This window comes from Rhinopithecus bieti, unplaced genomic scaffold, assembly GCF_001698545.2.
Source record: "Rhinopithecus bieti isolate Rb0 unplaced genomic scaffold, ASM169854v2 scaffold_18624, whole genome shotgun sequence".
In the NCBI taxonomy this organism is placed as follows: domain Eukaryota; kingdom Metazoa; phylum Chordata; class Mammalia; order Primates; family Cercopithecidae; genus Rhinopithecus; species Rhinopithecus bieti.
Window position 1 is genome coordinate 1,935,431 of NW_016809607.1, and position 13,503 is coordinate 1,948,933.

The 13,503-nt window shown below is 36.3% G+C and overlaps 2 protein-coding genes across 3 annotated transcripts in view; one reads left to right on the forward strand and one right to left on the reverse strand.

Moving 5' to 3' along the window:
- The window catches only part of CCNC (cyclin C), a 13,309-nt gene extending 5,265 nt beyond the window's left edge, over positions 1–8,044 (reverse strand). Inside the window, exons 1-6 of one of the 2 annotated variants that reach the window (XM_017889828.1) lie at positions 7,060–8,036; positions 6,256–6,291; positions 5,479–5,570; positions 4,775–4,842; positions 1,607–1,686; positions 333–451 (exon numbers count right to left, since the gene is read on the reverse strand). In XM_017889828.1, coding sequence (XP_017745317.1) covers positions 333–451; positions 1,607–1,686; positions 4,775–4,842; positions 5,479–5,570; positions 6,256–6,291; positions 7,060–7,068 — 404 coding nt within the window. In that variant the 5' untranslated portion in view covers positions 7,069–8,036. Of the gene's footprint in view, positions 1–332; positions 452–1,606; positions 1,687–4,774; positions 4,843–5,478; positions 5,571–6,255; positions 6,292–7,059 lie in introns of both variants that reach the window. The other variant, XM_017889829.1, reaches the window with a different exon arrangement.
- LOC108540687 (thiosulfate sulfurtransferase like domain containing 3) overlaps positions 1–13,503 on the forward strand; it is a 50,198-nt gene that overhangs the window by 28,205 nt on the left and 8,490 nt on the right. The gene's annotated exons all lie outside the window — the stretch shown is intronic.

Sequence of the window (13,503 nt, forward strand, 5' to 3'; positions counted from 1 at the left end):
CTGACATGAAACTACTATAGTTCTGAATTCTGCCCTGAATTTCGGATGAACTTGCCTAATTCTATCAGCTTTAAATTTATGGTATATGACCATATGTTGAGAGATACCTGTAATATACCTTCACTGCATTAGGAAAAGTTACTAATCAGATTAGTGTTTTTTTTTAAATGAGACATTTTCAATCAAATCACAAATTTAAATAATAAAATTAACATGGATCATGAAGTTTTGGAAGAAATGTTTTAAAAACTGTAAAACAACATAACCTACGAAAAATATGGTAAGTATGATATATAATTAAATGATATCAATAATTAAAGTCTACAAAGTACCTGTTTGGAGGTGGTTTTGGTTTCGGCATCTTACTAAGAATGGTTGCCATCTCTTTTCTCTCATCGAAATTCTTCCACTGCTCATATAGTTTTAAAATAACCCTGATTATTTCCAAAATCTAAAAGAAAATATTTGAGAAGTTCTCAGTGGCAAAAACAAGCAACATTTATATAAAGAGCACGCATCACTTACTACACAACCCTCAGAAAAGAGTAGTCTCTGTCCTTAAATCCTGATAAATTTGAAAGCAGTATTTTTCACCACAATGCTGTTTAGGATTTTCCTTCTAGCCTCTCATTTTTCAGCATGTGTGCATTTTCCATTCTTATCTATCTCTGCAGTTGATTTCCTTCCATTTGATGATATCTTTTAAACTGAAACATACTAAGAATAAAGGTTCTAATAATGAGGGAATATACCATTATAGAGTACACTCCTCTAGTATAAATTATTTTAAACAACTTAATGGGGGGTAGTGCACAAAAGATGTTTTGATTCTCTGTTAACTACACATACATTAAGGTGTTCAAAAACTGGCAGCTACAAATTTGAAATAACTAGTTTCTAAATTAGCCGTTTTTTTCCCACCTGAGTAGAACCTAACCTTAGGATTAATTTTAATGCATCTAACACTTGGGCACAAAAGCTAGAAACACACCAAAAGCCACTTTGCCAGGAGATAGGCTATGTTACAGAAGTTCACAGTAGTATTCAGTGGTTACCAGGGAGCTTTTAAAATAATCCTGGGAATTAGAGGCTACTTTGCAACCAATCAAACCAAAAGTTTACCATTCTGTTTAATCCTAAACTGAAAAGAGATACATAGCTTAAATAATCAGCATTAACTCTTCCTACCAAATGGAGTCTTGCTCTGTTGCCCAGGCTCGCATGCAGTGGCATGATCTTGGCTTACTGCAACCTCTGCCTCCCAGGTTCAAGCAATTCTGTCTTAGCCTCCGGAGTAGCTGGGAGTACAGGTGCATGCCACCACACCCGGCTAATTTTTGTATTTTTAGTAGAAATGGGGTTTCACCATATTGGTCAGGCTGGTCTTGAACTCCTGACCTCAGGTGATCCGACCACCTAGGCCTCCCAAAGTGCTGGGATTACAGGGATGAACCACCACACCCAGCCCATATTTCTTAATATTTTGTAACCAATAATCTTCTTAGCCTGGTGGACATCATAAGATTTTAGGCTCATGGTAAGTACATATGACATTAATTTTTAAACATTCAAGTTTACATACAACTAACGGAATTTTACAGAATACCTTTTCCATATCCACAGAAAGCTCAGCAAACCATTGCCTGGCATCTTTCTGCTGTACAACACAGGCTACATGTAGGCAAGCTGAAATGAAAAGGAGAGACAACTATCCATGTTTAACTGCAAACACAGAATATGATCTAACAAAGATTTTTCACTAAAAAAATTTCCCGTGTATTTTCCAACACTCTTTAAAAAGAATTAAACAGCTACATATGAGAGTTACCATTGACCACCTCAACAATGTAATCCGAGACAGAAAAAATTACTAGAGTAATTACATCAAGTTCTTGACATCTGGTCCTCACTGCGTGCTATTCACGGTGCAGTTGCCTTGAGAGTCAGGCAAGTTAAAGAGGAAAAACATTCAATGAGGAGAATGGAAAAGGGAAGTTATCCCTTGAGTAGTGTACAAAGCAGCAGTTAAACTGCACCCAGAAGTCAGTGCGACAAAACAAAACAAACAAAAATGTCAATTAATACACTAGGTTTTAACAATGTTGACTATGTTTCCACATTTCAGTTAAAAGCAGTGTTGCCTCGCCTTTTTTCTTCCTTTTCATTATTAGCATATGATCAAGTTATGTGAAAGTTGGGCACATCCTTACAGAATTCAGTGTTGTAATCAAATAAAGGTTAGAAAAAAAAAGGTAATATACTGTATATAAAATTAGTTATATATGTTATATACAATATAAACTAACAAAAGAGAACAATCTACATCACAACTTTGCCTAAAACAATTTCTACTGAGCAGCCTGGATATACTGAACCGACCCCAGCTTAAGTTATACTCCTTGGTCTGGTTATCCATATGTCTTTGCTAAGGATGACATTCTAGGCAAATAGCAACTCAAATGTGAACTGACACAATGGTTGCCCTAAGTCAAGCAAAGCTATGAGTAAGGCTTAGGTCAAGAAGGGGTTAAAAAACTAAAGGACTGAAATGATAAAAACAGGAAATTAAAATACAGTGGACAATGCTATTAACATGGGCATGCATAGAGTACACTGGAGATCGAGAAAGCATCCTAAACCCAGACTGAGGTGATGCCGAAAGGGTGGGGGAGGGTCACTGAAGAGGAGATATCTAAGCCAAGTCCTAACAAAAAATGAGAAGGGAATAGTATGTATATCAATTGGGAGATGAATTCGGCTGGCTCCAGGTTTCTCAAACTTGGCACTACTGACATCTTAGGTTGAACAATTCTCTGACACTGTCTTGAATACTACAAGATGCTTGGCAGCATCCCTGGCTTCTACGCACTAGATGCCAGTAGCACCCTACCCTAGTTATGACAACTAAAACCAAACATTGCCAAATGTCCCCTTGGGGCAAAATTATCCCCAGGTGAAACCACTAGCTTCACAACAGTTTGGAGGATAGATAGGCTCTCTGAGGATGGGAGTGCTGTAGGCTAACAAGCCAGTTAGGAGACTGCTGTGGTAACATGGATAGAAATGAGATGACTATGAGATTACAGAAGGAACAATCGAGATGAAGGCACAAAATGTATTGGTAAACAACTACACGTGGGTATTGAGGGAGATGAAAGGGCCTAACTGCTGGGTTTCCAAGTAAGGTATATAACTCGTGCTATTCACCAAGCTGGCAAAGACATTAAAAGGAGGAACATATTTTGGGGCAAAGTGATGAGCTCAGTCCTCATCATGAGGCTGAGGTGCTGCTGGGATGCCAAGTGGAGCTATGTAAAAGGAAGATGGATATAAAGAACTGAAAAGTGGCAAGATCTTGGCTAAATAAAGAAATTTAAATGTTTCAGCACATAAGTGATAGTAGAAGCCATGAATCACATGGAAAGTACCCAAGAAGAAAACTGCAGGGATGGCAAAGATGTCACACATGTTGTTATCCCTTCCTTCCTACCTATAGAGATCCCAGTATTCGTACCCACTAAACCCAGACACCACTTCAAAAATCCTTTCAAATCCAGTCCTTTCAGGGAGCTGCCAGTAATACAGAAGTGTAAGTATAACCTATTTGTCAGCCCTGATGTAAGAAGACCTGACAACCTATTTGTCAGCCCTGATGTAAGAAGGCCGAACATTTAAGGAATAATTAACAACTGAACAAAGACAAACCAATGGAAAATAAGACGGGAAAATCAAGAGGATGGAGTTATAAAAATCAATAGAAGGGGCTGGGCACGGTGGCTCATGCCTGTAATCCCAGCACTTTAAGAGGCCAAGGAGGGTGGATCACCTGAGGTCAGGAGTTCAAGACCAGCCTGGCCAACATGGTGAAACCCCATCTCTGCTAAAAACACAAAAATTAGCCAGGTATGGTGGTGCATACCTATAATCCTCCTGTAGCTACTCAGGAGGCTGAAGCAGGAGAATCGCTTGAATCCAGGAGGCAGAGTTTGCAGTGAGCTGAGATCACACCACTGCACTCCAGCCTGGGAGACAGAGCGAGACTCCATCTCAAAAAAACAAAACAAAACAAAACAAAACAAAACAAACAAAACAAAAAACAAAAATCAACAGAAGGAAAAGGAACAAAATTAACAAGTGCCCAATATATAACAGGCATTATTTGGTGCTGTACAAGCTATCTCATTTAATTCTTCAAATGGCTCAGTGGAATTACTAGTATTCTCTCCATTTTACAATTAAGGAAACAAACACGGAAAGGTCAGATAATTTTCCCACAATTGTAAAGGAAGTAAAGTTTAAGCCTAGGACTATCTGACTCCACCCATTACAGCACTGCTTTCCACAGACAGTAGAATGAATGTATCTAACTTCTCCTCCAGCCAAGCATTAGGGACCACAGATGCTCCTTTACACAACCTCTGAGTACTTGTTTGGGCTCAAGATATGAAAGGCCCAATTATTTTACATGCTACAACTAATATTAGCTGGCTTAATTCTGAACTTTTCCCTCTAAAAAACAAATATATTCTATTCAGACACTGATTAAAACTATTTTGAATGGTTTCAAAAAAAAAACTTACCAAAAAAAGGGAGTAGGGGAATAATAATCCTGATTTGTGACAGTTGCAGTTCATATTATTGAAAGTTCACATGCAAGGATTAGTCTATTACTTCATGGAACATAAAAACACAAAGTACAATAGGGTGAAATTTAGGATGACCTAAATAGGTTTATAACTAATTTAACTAATAAAGGCACACCATGCTTACATACCTAAAGCTATCATGAAAGGAGGATACAGTAGGCAAAGATCCGTTCTGTAGGTATCATTCACTATCCTCCTATAGAAATGTAAATCATATTATTACTGAAAGCAGAACTACCTCATCTGGTTGTACATTTCCTCCAGAGAGGGCCAGATTTCCCATCTTTGCACACATTTATTTCCTTTTATATTACTGAAGCACAGCTATAAAAGTGAAAACATCAAGGCAAAAGGATGGATACATGAATGTGACAACAAATAAGCACATATCAATGAATAAAATTACAGCTAAATATATTTTAAATTTCAAAATCTCATAACAAATTATAAACACATTTTTCTAATTTTTTAAAATCAGGAAAATCAAATTAAAAAAACAGAAATTATACAGTAAATTTATATGTATGTTGCATACTACCAAAAAGTATTCTGATTAAAGATAGCTTCAGTCTTAATTTTTATGTTAACAGTCTGTGTTTTGTATAAAATTAAATTTTAATAGGTATATTTATGGAACAGATAATTTAGGATTGTTTTCATTTTGGCATGTACACCACTATAGTTACTAAAATTCAACAAGTGGTATTTTGCTCAACATAAAATATCTTGGGGCAATAGTTTAATGACTTTAAAAATACTGGACTTCATATTTAATTGTCAACCTTCCTATCTAATAACACGTTACACTATTAATAACTTCTGTTCTAATTACCATGCAAGGGGAAGCAACATGTCTTCTTGGCCCATGTCCTGCACATACTGGAGCAAAGGTCTATAAGGATGATACACTATCAAGCAACAATCCTAGAAACAGTTTAAAAAATGTGTATGTATAAAAAACAGATTTATTACAACACAAAAATGTTATCATTACCCAACTGATTTGTAATTGTGTATTTCAAAGTGAATTTCACTAACTCATGCTTGCTTCCCTTTTATTCTCTTAAGCAAGCAGTATGACAGCCCTAAACTCTACTATAATAGTGAAGGCAGTGCTCTCTCTGGAATATACCTTGATAAATCGGTTGGCAGTCAGTCAGCATCCATTCATTCCCTTAGAGACTCAAAGTGTCACATCTGCAACACACTGAAACCTCTTATTAGCCTATAAATCCATAATTCCCAACTGGAGGAGCAGAATTCTGCCAAAGACATAATCTATCTTTAAATAACACTGCACGCACACACAAATTGTGCACATAATTTACGGTGGTTTAATGTCCTGACTTGTCTGTTTGTAATCCTTTCATTATAGTTACTTACTATAAAACAGAAAAATTTTCTCATCCCTAAGTAGGATATACAAATTATTTTACAGGCATCAGAGAGACTCTAGATGCTAATATAAATAGGCTACCATGATTTCACCATCACATATCAGGTGGATGGTTTTAAAATGTACCTCCCTAAAATACTTTCTTTAAATAATTTCCAACTTCATTAAATTTTAAAAATGTTTTAATCAATTAATCACAGAAGATTTACTTACCATTAGTTCTAAAAGATAGAATTCACATTCTAATATCTGTTGAAAACAAAGATTATCAATGAAATTTTAATATGAAACCAAAATTAGATAAGTCCATCCACTTGAATCTAACATAAATTCAAATATAGTAATATTAAAAATTTTATAAGAAGTTTTAAAATCCAAACAATAAACATAGTTTATATTAAAATAATATCTGCAATAAAAATTACTTATTTACATGCAATATGATTATAAGAGATTTTAATCCTTGTAGAAAAGCCAAGCTTCTCACCAACATTCTTATTACCCCTTTTCTTAAAATATCCCTGTAAACCATCAGACTTTTCGTATACTTTGTTACATCTACTTAATTAAAAAAATGTAACTTAAACAAATCCCTTGCAAGGTGGAAAAAGGACATACCTATTAAAATGTCAATGAAAACTCACCTTATATTTCATATTGTTCCATTAGTTTTAAATCCCAGCTGAATAGTAGTATCACCTGGGAGCTTTTACACAGTACCAATGTTGGGAGCCCCAAGCCTGAAAATTCTGATTTTGTTGTTCTGGAAAGGATCCAACATCAGTATTATTTACAAGTTCCCAAGGTGATTTAATGAGCAGCCAGGGTTGATAATCACTACTATGAAGTATTTTTTTAAATGGTAAAAGTTATTTAGCTTTAATTTAGAATAATGTCTGTATTTATGTAATATTTGAAACTGCCATTTCTAGGAAACTACTAAATTTAGTCTAATATAATATAGAGCTAGTTTATATATAGCTTTGATAAGTGTTCTATTTTATACCATATACTTACATGATTCATCCTATAAGGAAATTCCTTTGGAAAGGCATATGAAAATCTAGTTTTACTGCAGAAGAAAACCAAAAAACAATTTAAACTGAGAAAATGGGAAATGCATTAACTCAAAATTCCTTTAACAGAGCAGAATATTAGCGGGTAGAGCAAAATTATTTTCAGTAGGAATTCTTGGCAATACTTAGGGACCCAGATTTTTATTTATTTTCAGGGAAGGGTAAAGATTAGGTGGCATGACACCCTACACAGCTTCAATTTTATATTTACTACCTTGAGAAAGGGTTCTGATGTTTAAAAAAGAAAAAGATCAGGAAAAAAAAAATCACTGGCTTTTATATTTCTAAAATCTTTTTAGCTATAGAATGGTATTCTTCTGTTTTCCAGTGATTGAGCTTAGAAGGAACACGGGGTTACATATGTGTTTACAATATATACAATTGGTAAAAAATATACATATAAAATATCGGGAGGATAGTACACCAAAAAAATGTTAACAGTGGTTATCTGTGAGATTTAAGAACTTTTTACTAATCTGCACTTTCTAAACTTTTTACAATGACCAGGTATTTATCAAAATATATATTTTAATAAAAGCATTAATATATGTGCAAAGGTCTCTAGAGTTTTTTTAAACTCTAGAGTAACACAAAGTTACTCAAAGTAGTAGTAGTAACACACAAAGTGGTACTCTATTAATCTATTACTTTATTGGTTAGTCACTAAATAAAGTACAAATGAAAAAACAATGTTAACCATCAATCCCCCATCTCTTTAAAATGGTGTGAGCATATACATATAAGTACTATTTGAGAAATTGTATTCAAGCCATTATGACACATTTAATTCAACCAAGTATCTATTGACAGGTCCTAAAAAATGTTTGGTGTCAGCTTCCATTTGTACAAAGCCCAAGTGATCTCACTGAAATTAAAAGAAATTCCATTTCTAGCCAGGCACGGTGGCTCATGTCTGTAATCCTAGCACTTTGGGAGGCCAAGGCAGGTGGATCATCTGAGGTCAGGAGTTCGAGACCAGCCTGGCCAACAGGGTGAAACCCCATCTCTACTAAAAATACAAAAATTAGCCAAGTGTAGTGGTGTGCGCCTGTAGTCCCGGCTACTTGGGAGGCTGAGGTAGGAGAATCCCTTGAACCCAGGAGGTGGAGGGTACAGTGAGCTGAGAACACACCACTGCACTTCAGCCTGGGTGACAGAGTGAGACTCCATCTCAAAAAAAAAGAAAGAAAGAAATTCCATTCCTTCTATGCAGTATATTTTCAAAAAGATTTGTTTTGCAAATTAAGTGCCCTACAGCTAATTTAGATGCATAATATCTGCCAGGATTTGAAACCTAGAAAAATTTAAACTTGACATTAGTAAATTTATAATCTTTCCTTTCTGCTCTCCTTTATTTAAATTAAGACATACCTATTAAGGTTTCTGAGTTTTACAAATCCTTGTGATGTAAAGTATACCAGCAAAACAGGTTTTTATATAATGGTAGACAATCAACAAAGTAAAATTATCTCTGTATATAAAACAAATCTACATCCCCATCCCCTGGACCTGGACACTAACACCTCTATTGAGAATATATTTACCTGATACTGTCACAACATATCTGTTACTCCACGCTAAAACTGCTCTGCATTTTTTTCTATCTTTTAATCCTTTTCTTCCAACTTGGAGAAAAATACCTCCCTCCTCTCTATTGTTTGTCTTACCACTTATACAGTTGTTATCATCTATTCAATAGATAACTCCTACTATTTTTTTTCATCTTTAACCTTTCCTCCTTCAGTAAATCTTCCATCACATACTGATATGCTCAAACTTCCCTTGAAAAAAGCAAAACAAACTCTACCCAATTATATTCCTCTGCCTTTTATTTTTGTGGACTCAAAAACTGAGATCATGCACAGTTCTCTTATACCCACCGTTATAGACTTGCCAGCCTCCAGAAGTGTGAGAAATAAATGTCTGTTGTGAAAGCCACCCAGTCTATGGTACTTTCTCATATTAGCCCAATTGGACTAAGACATGCCTTCACCCAGCTTCCCCTACTACTAACATCTTACGTTAGTATGGTGCATTTGTTACAGTTACTGACCCAATATTGAAATGTTATTATTAACTAAACTCTGTACTTTGTTCAGATCTCCTTAGTTTGTACCAATGTCCCTTTTCTATCCTAGGGTCTCATCCAGGATACCACATTACATTTATTTGTCACATTTCCTTAGACTGTTTGGCTGTGACTGTTTTCTAGCCTTTCCTTGTTTTTGATGACTTTGACAGTTTTTAGGAGTACCAGTCAAGTATTTTGTCGAATGCTCCTCTACTGGAATTTGTCTGAAGTTTTTCTCATTAGACTAGAGAACATGGGTTTTTGACAGGAAGACCACAAAGATAAAGTACCATCTTCATCATATCACATCAAGGATACATGATATTAATGTGATTTATCACTGTTGCTACTGACCTTGATCGCCTGGCTAAGGCAGTATTTGTCAGGTTTCCCCACTGTAAAGTTACTTTTCTTCTCCCTTTCCATAGGTACACACTAGCAGGAAGTTAACATATATAGCCAACACCTTACGAGTGCGAGTTATGCTCCCTCTACTTCAGGGCAGAGTAGCTACATATATCATTTGGAATTCTTCAGCATGGAAGACATGTCTCTTCTCCTTCATTTATTTATATCAGTATGGACTCATGGATATTTAGTTTATACTCTAAGTTATTACCCAATGCTATTTTTAAAATTTTGATGGTCAAATTATTTCAGTTTTGGTCAGTGGGCGCTCTCTTAGTTGGCTCCTATATCCTTTTGACATATCCTCATCAATGTAGGTTTTTGTTTTTCTTGTTTGTTTTGAATACTTCTTTATTACTGGCATTATGAGATGGTCCAGGTCCATCTTGTGTATTTCTTGCCCCAGTCCTAGAATCAGCCATTTTCTCCAAGGAGCCCTGGTACCTTTTATTGGAGAATTTTATTAGAAACCGAGACATGGGTACTAGGTGAGCTCACTGCTACTGGGATGTCATTGCTTATAGACTCTTTCAGCTGAGAAAGCCAAGAAATACACACATTAACCCATTTATATATACATATCTATAAGTATTTCTATATGTAACCATCCATATTGTATTAAGGTACATGAGTTCATGCTGTTTCCAGCCCTTTGTTTATCTGTAAATTCCCACTCCAACAATGAGAAACCTGGCTCTCAAACATTTGCTATTGATTTACATAATTGTTTAATTCCCATATACATGTATAATATTATCAGAATTGTTAACTTGTACACCCATGGGTAACAACTTTATCAACTAGAGTACAGTGCTTATGTGTAGTTCCTTTTGCCTTTACGCTTACACTCTAATCATTTCCAAAGCTACTTATGTCAACACCTTTCCCCCAATTCCTTTCACTGAAGTCGTTTCATATATTTGTAATATAGTTAGACTATTCCTTTCTCAGCACCTACTCACTTCTTAATTCCTTGCAATCTGGCTTCTACCTCTACCCCCACATTGTTAATAACACTATGCTCTCTCTCAAAGATCTGTTTTTTTCTTTGGTTCACATCTTTTTCTATGCAGCATAAGACATTGTGCAAGTCTTTTATTTTATTTTATTTTATTTTAGAGACAGAGTCTGACTCCGTTGCCCAGGCTGGAGTGCAGTGGCATAATCATAGCTTACGGCAACCTTGAACTCCTGGGCTCAGGCAACCCTCCCACTTCAGCCTAGTTGAGTAGACAGGACTACAGGTGAGTAGCTAGGACCACAGGTGTGTGCCACCATGCCCAGTTAGTTTTTCTTTAATTTTTTGCAGAGTTGGAATCTTGCTATGTTGTCCAGGCTGGTCTTGAACTCCTGTTCTAAAGCAATCCTCTTGCTCCAGCCTCCCAAAGTGTTCAGATTATAGGCAGGAACCACCATGCCTGGCCTGTGCAACTCTTAAACGTTATCAAATTCCAAATTTCTACTGCTGGCCTCACATTTTTAAGAGGATGTTCTACTGACATATTTATGGTTATAATGTCAAAGATTAAATTTAATTCTTTTAAGAACTCACTTATTCTCTTTTTCGGTACCACCTACAGCTCCCCAGTCCCCAGGCAAAAAAACCTCAAAACACATTTCTGACTCTTCTTAAATCCCTTCCTTTTACAAGTCCTGCTGACTCTATTGCTCAAATCTGGCTCATTTGTTCTTCTTGCTGGCTGCTAATATTAGTTTAAGCCTTCATTAGTGTTCACTGGGATGACTTCAGCAACTTAAAAATTATTTTTTCCACTTTAAACTTGTTAGGTTTTATTTCTCACAGCACCCTGTGGTAAGTGACAGCACTCAATACAGTTTGCAGTTTCACTGTATTTCAGAAGGTTTTTGTTTATAAATTGTATTAAGATACACAAAACTTTTGCAAAACTGAAACTCTGTACCCATTAAACAATCACTCCCTATACCACCCTTCCTCCAGTCCTATCATTCTACTTTCTATCTCTATTAATTTGACTACTCTTAAGTATTCCACGTAAGTGTAATCACACAATATGTCTTTTTGTTACTGGCTTATTTAACTTACCATAATGTCTGCAAGGTTCATCCATGTTGTGGGATGTAAATAACTTCAAAATTTGTCTAACTCTACCTGCCCTCTCCTCCAATTCATCTTACATAATTCTGTCAGATTTACCTTCCTAATGTACAATGCTAGCATTACCCTCATGTGTAAAAATAAATAAAACTGGCCAGGCACAGTGGCTCACGCCTGTAATCTCAGCACTTTGGGAGGCCTGAGGTAAGGAGTTTAAGACCAGCCTGGCCAAAATGGTGACACCCTATTTCTACTAAAAATACAAAAATTAGCCCGGCGTGGTGGCACACACCTGTAATCCCAGCTACTAGGGAAGATAAGGCAAGAGAATCGTTTGAACCTGGGAGGCAGAGGTTGCAGTGAGCCAAGATTGTGCCACTGTACTCCAGACTGAGTGGCTGAGCGAGACTCCGTCTCAAATAGCTAACTAACTTTCATTACTGTCAATAGAACAAAGTGCAGATTCCTTCATTTAGCATTGAAGGCCTTCTATTAGCTGATATTAGTCAGGTAAGGATTTTTCCCCACTATTTCCTTACTCAACATACAGTTAATCTAACTCATGAGCTTTCCCTATTTGACTAAACTATTCAATGTTCTTAGACTGTCTATCTTCTGCATTTCCCCAGTTCAACTTTCTTCACCAAATTCTACTTAATCCTTTCTGGATTCATGAAGCAACCTTTTCCCACCCAAAACATTCACAGCATTCTCTCTAACTCTCTTATACTATTTATTTCCTTCTGTATTAATATTTTTATGTGTCTGTCTTATTTTTTTTGTCCTTAAATTCCTTGTATTTTATCTTGGTACCAATGCCACTGCACTGGTACAGTGTTTTCCAGTGATAATGATGTTGTTGTCATTGAAGATGATGATGATGATGATAGCCCCTAAAGTTTACTGAGTATTGTGGACCAATATATGTCCCCCTCCAAAATTCATACATTGAAGCCCTAACTCCTAGTACCTCAGAATGTGACTGTATTTGGAGAGAGGGCCTTTAAAGGGGTAAGATTAAATGAGGACAGGCTGGACGCAGTGGCTCACACCTGTAATCCCAGCACTTTGGGAGGCTGAGGCTAGTGGATCACAGCATCAGGAGCTCAAGACTAGTCTGGCCAACATGGTGAAACCCATCTCTACTAAAAAATACAAAAATGAGCTGGGCATGGTGGCACATGCCTGTAGTCCCAGCTACTCAGGAGGCTGAGGCAGGAGAGTCACTTGAACCCGGGAGGCGGAAGTTGAAGTGAGCCAAGATGGCAACACTGTACTCCAGCCTGGGCAACAGAGCGAGGCTCCGTCTCAAAAAGAAAAGAAAAAAAAAAGATTAAATGAGGACATAAGAGTGGCGCTTAATTCTGTAAGACTACTGTCCTCACATGAAGAAGATGGCAAACCAGGAGTGTGTGTGCTCCGAGAAAGATACATGTGAGAATAACCAGACACCTTGATCTTGGATTTCCATGCTCTAAAACTGTGAGAAAATACACTTCTGTTGTTTAAGCCACCTATTCTGTGGCATTTTGTTACAGCAGCCTCAGCAAAGTAACATACTAGGCAAGGCACTGTTCTAAAAGCTTTATAAATATTAACTCATTTGGTCCTCATAACAACCCAACAACACAGGAATGGGTTTGCACATAGATATTAATATCCACCCATAAGAATGACATAATAGTCATTAGAAAACAATATAATAAAATTAGGAAACATAATTTTTTGTTTACTCTTATAAGATAAAAGCCACCAAGTTGATGTTTTGGATTGATTATTACTATCCATTTTAACATTAAAAGTATTACTTTATAACGTTTTTAAAAAAA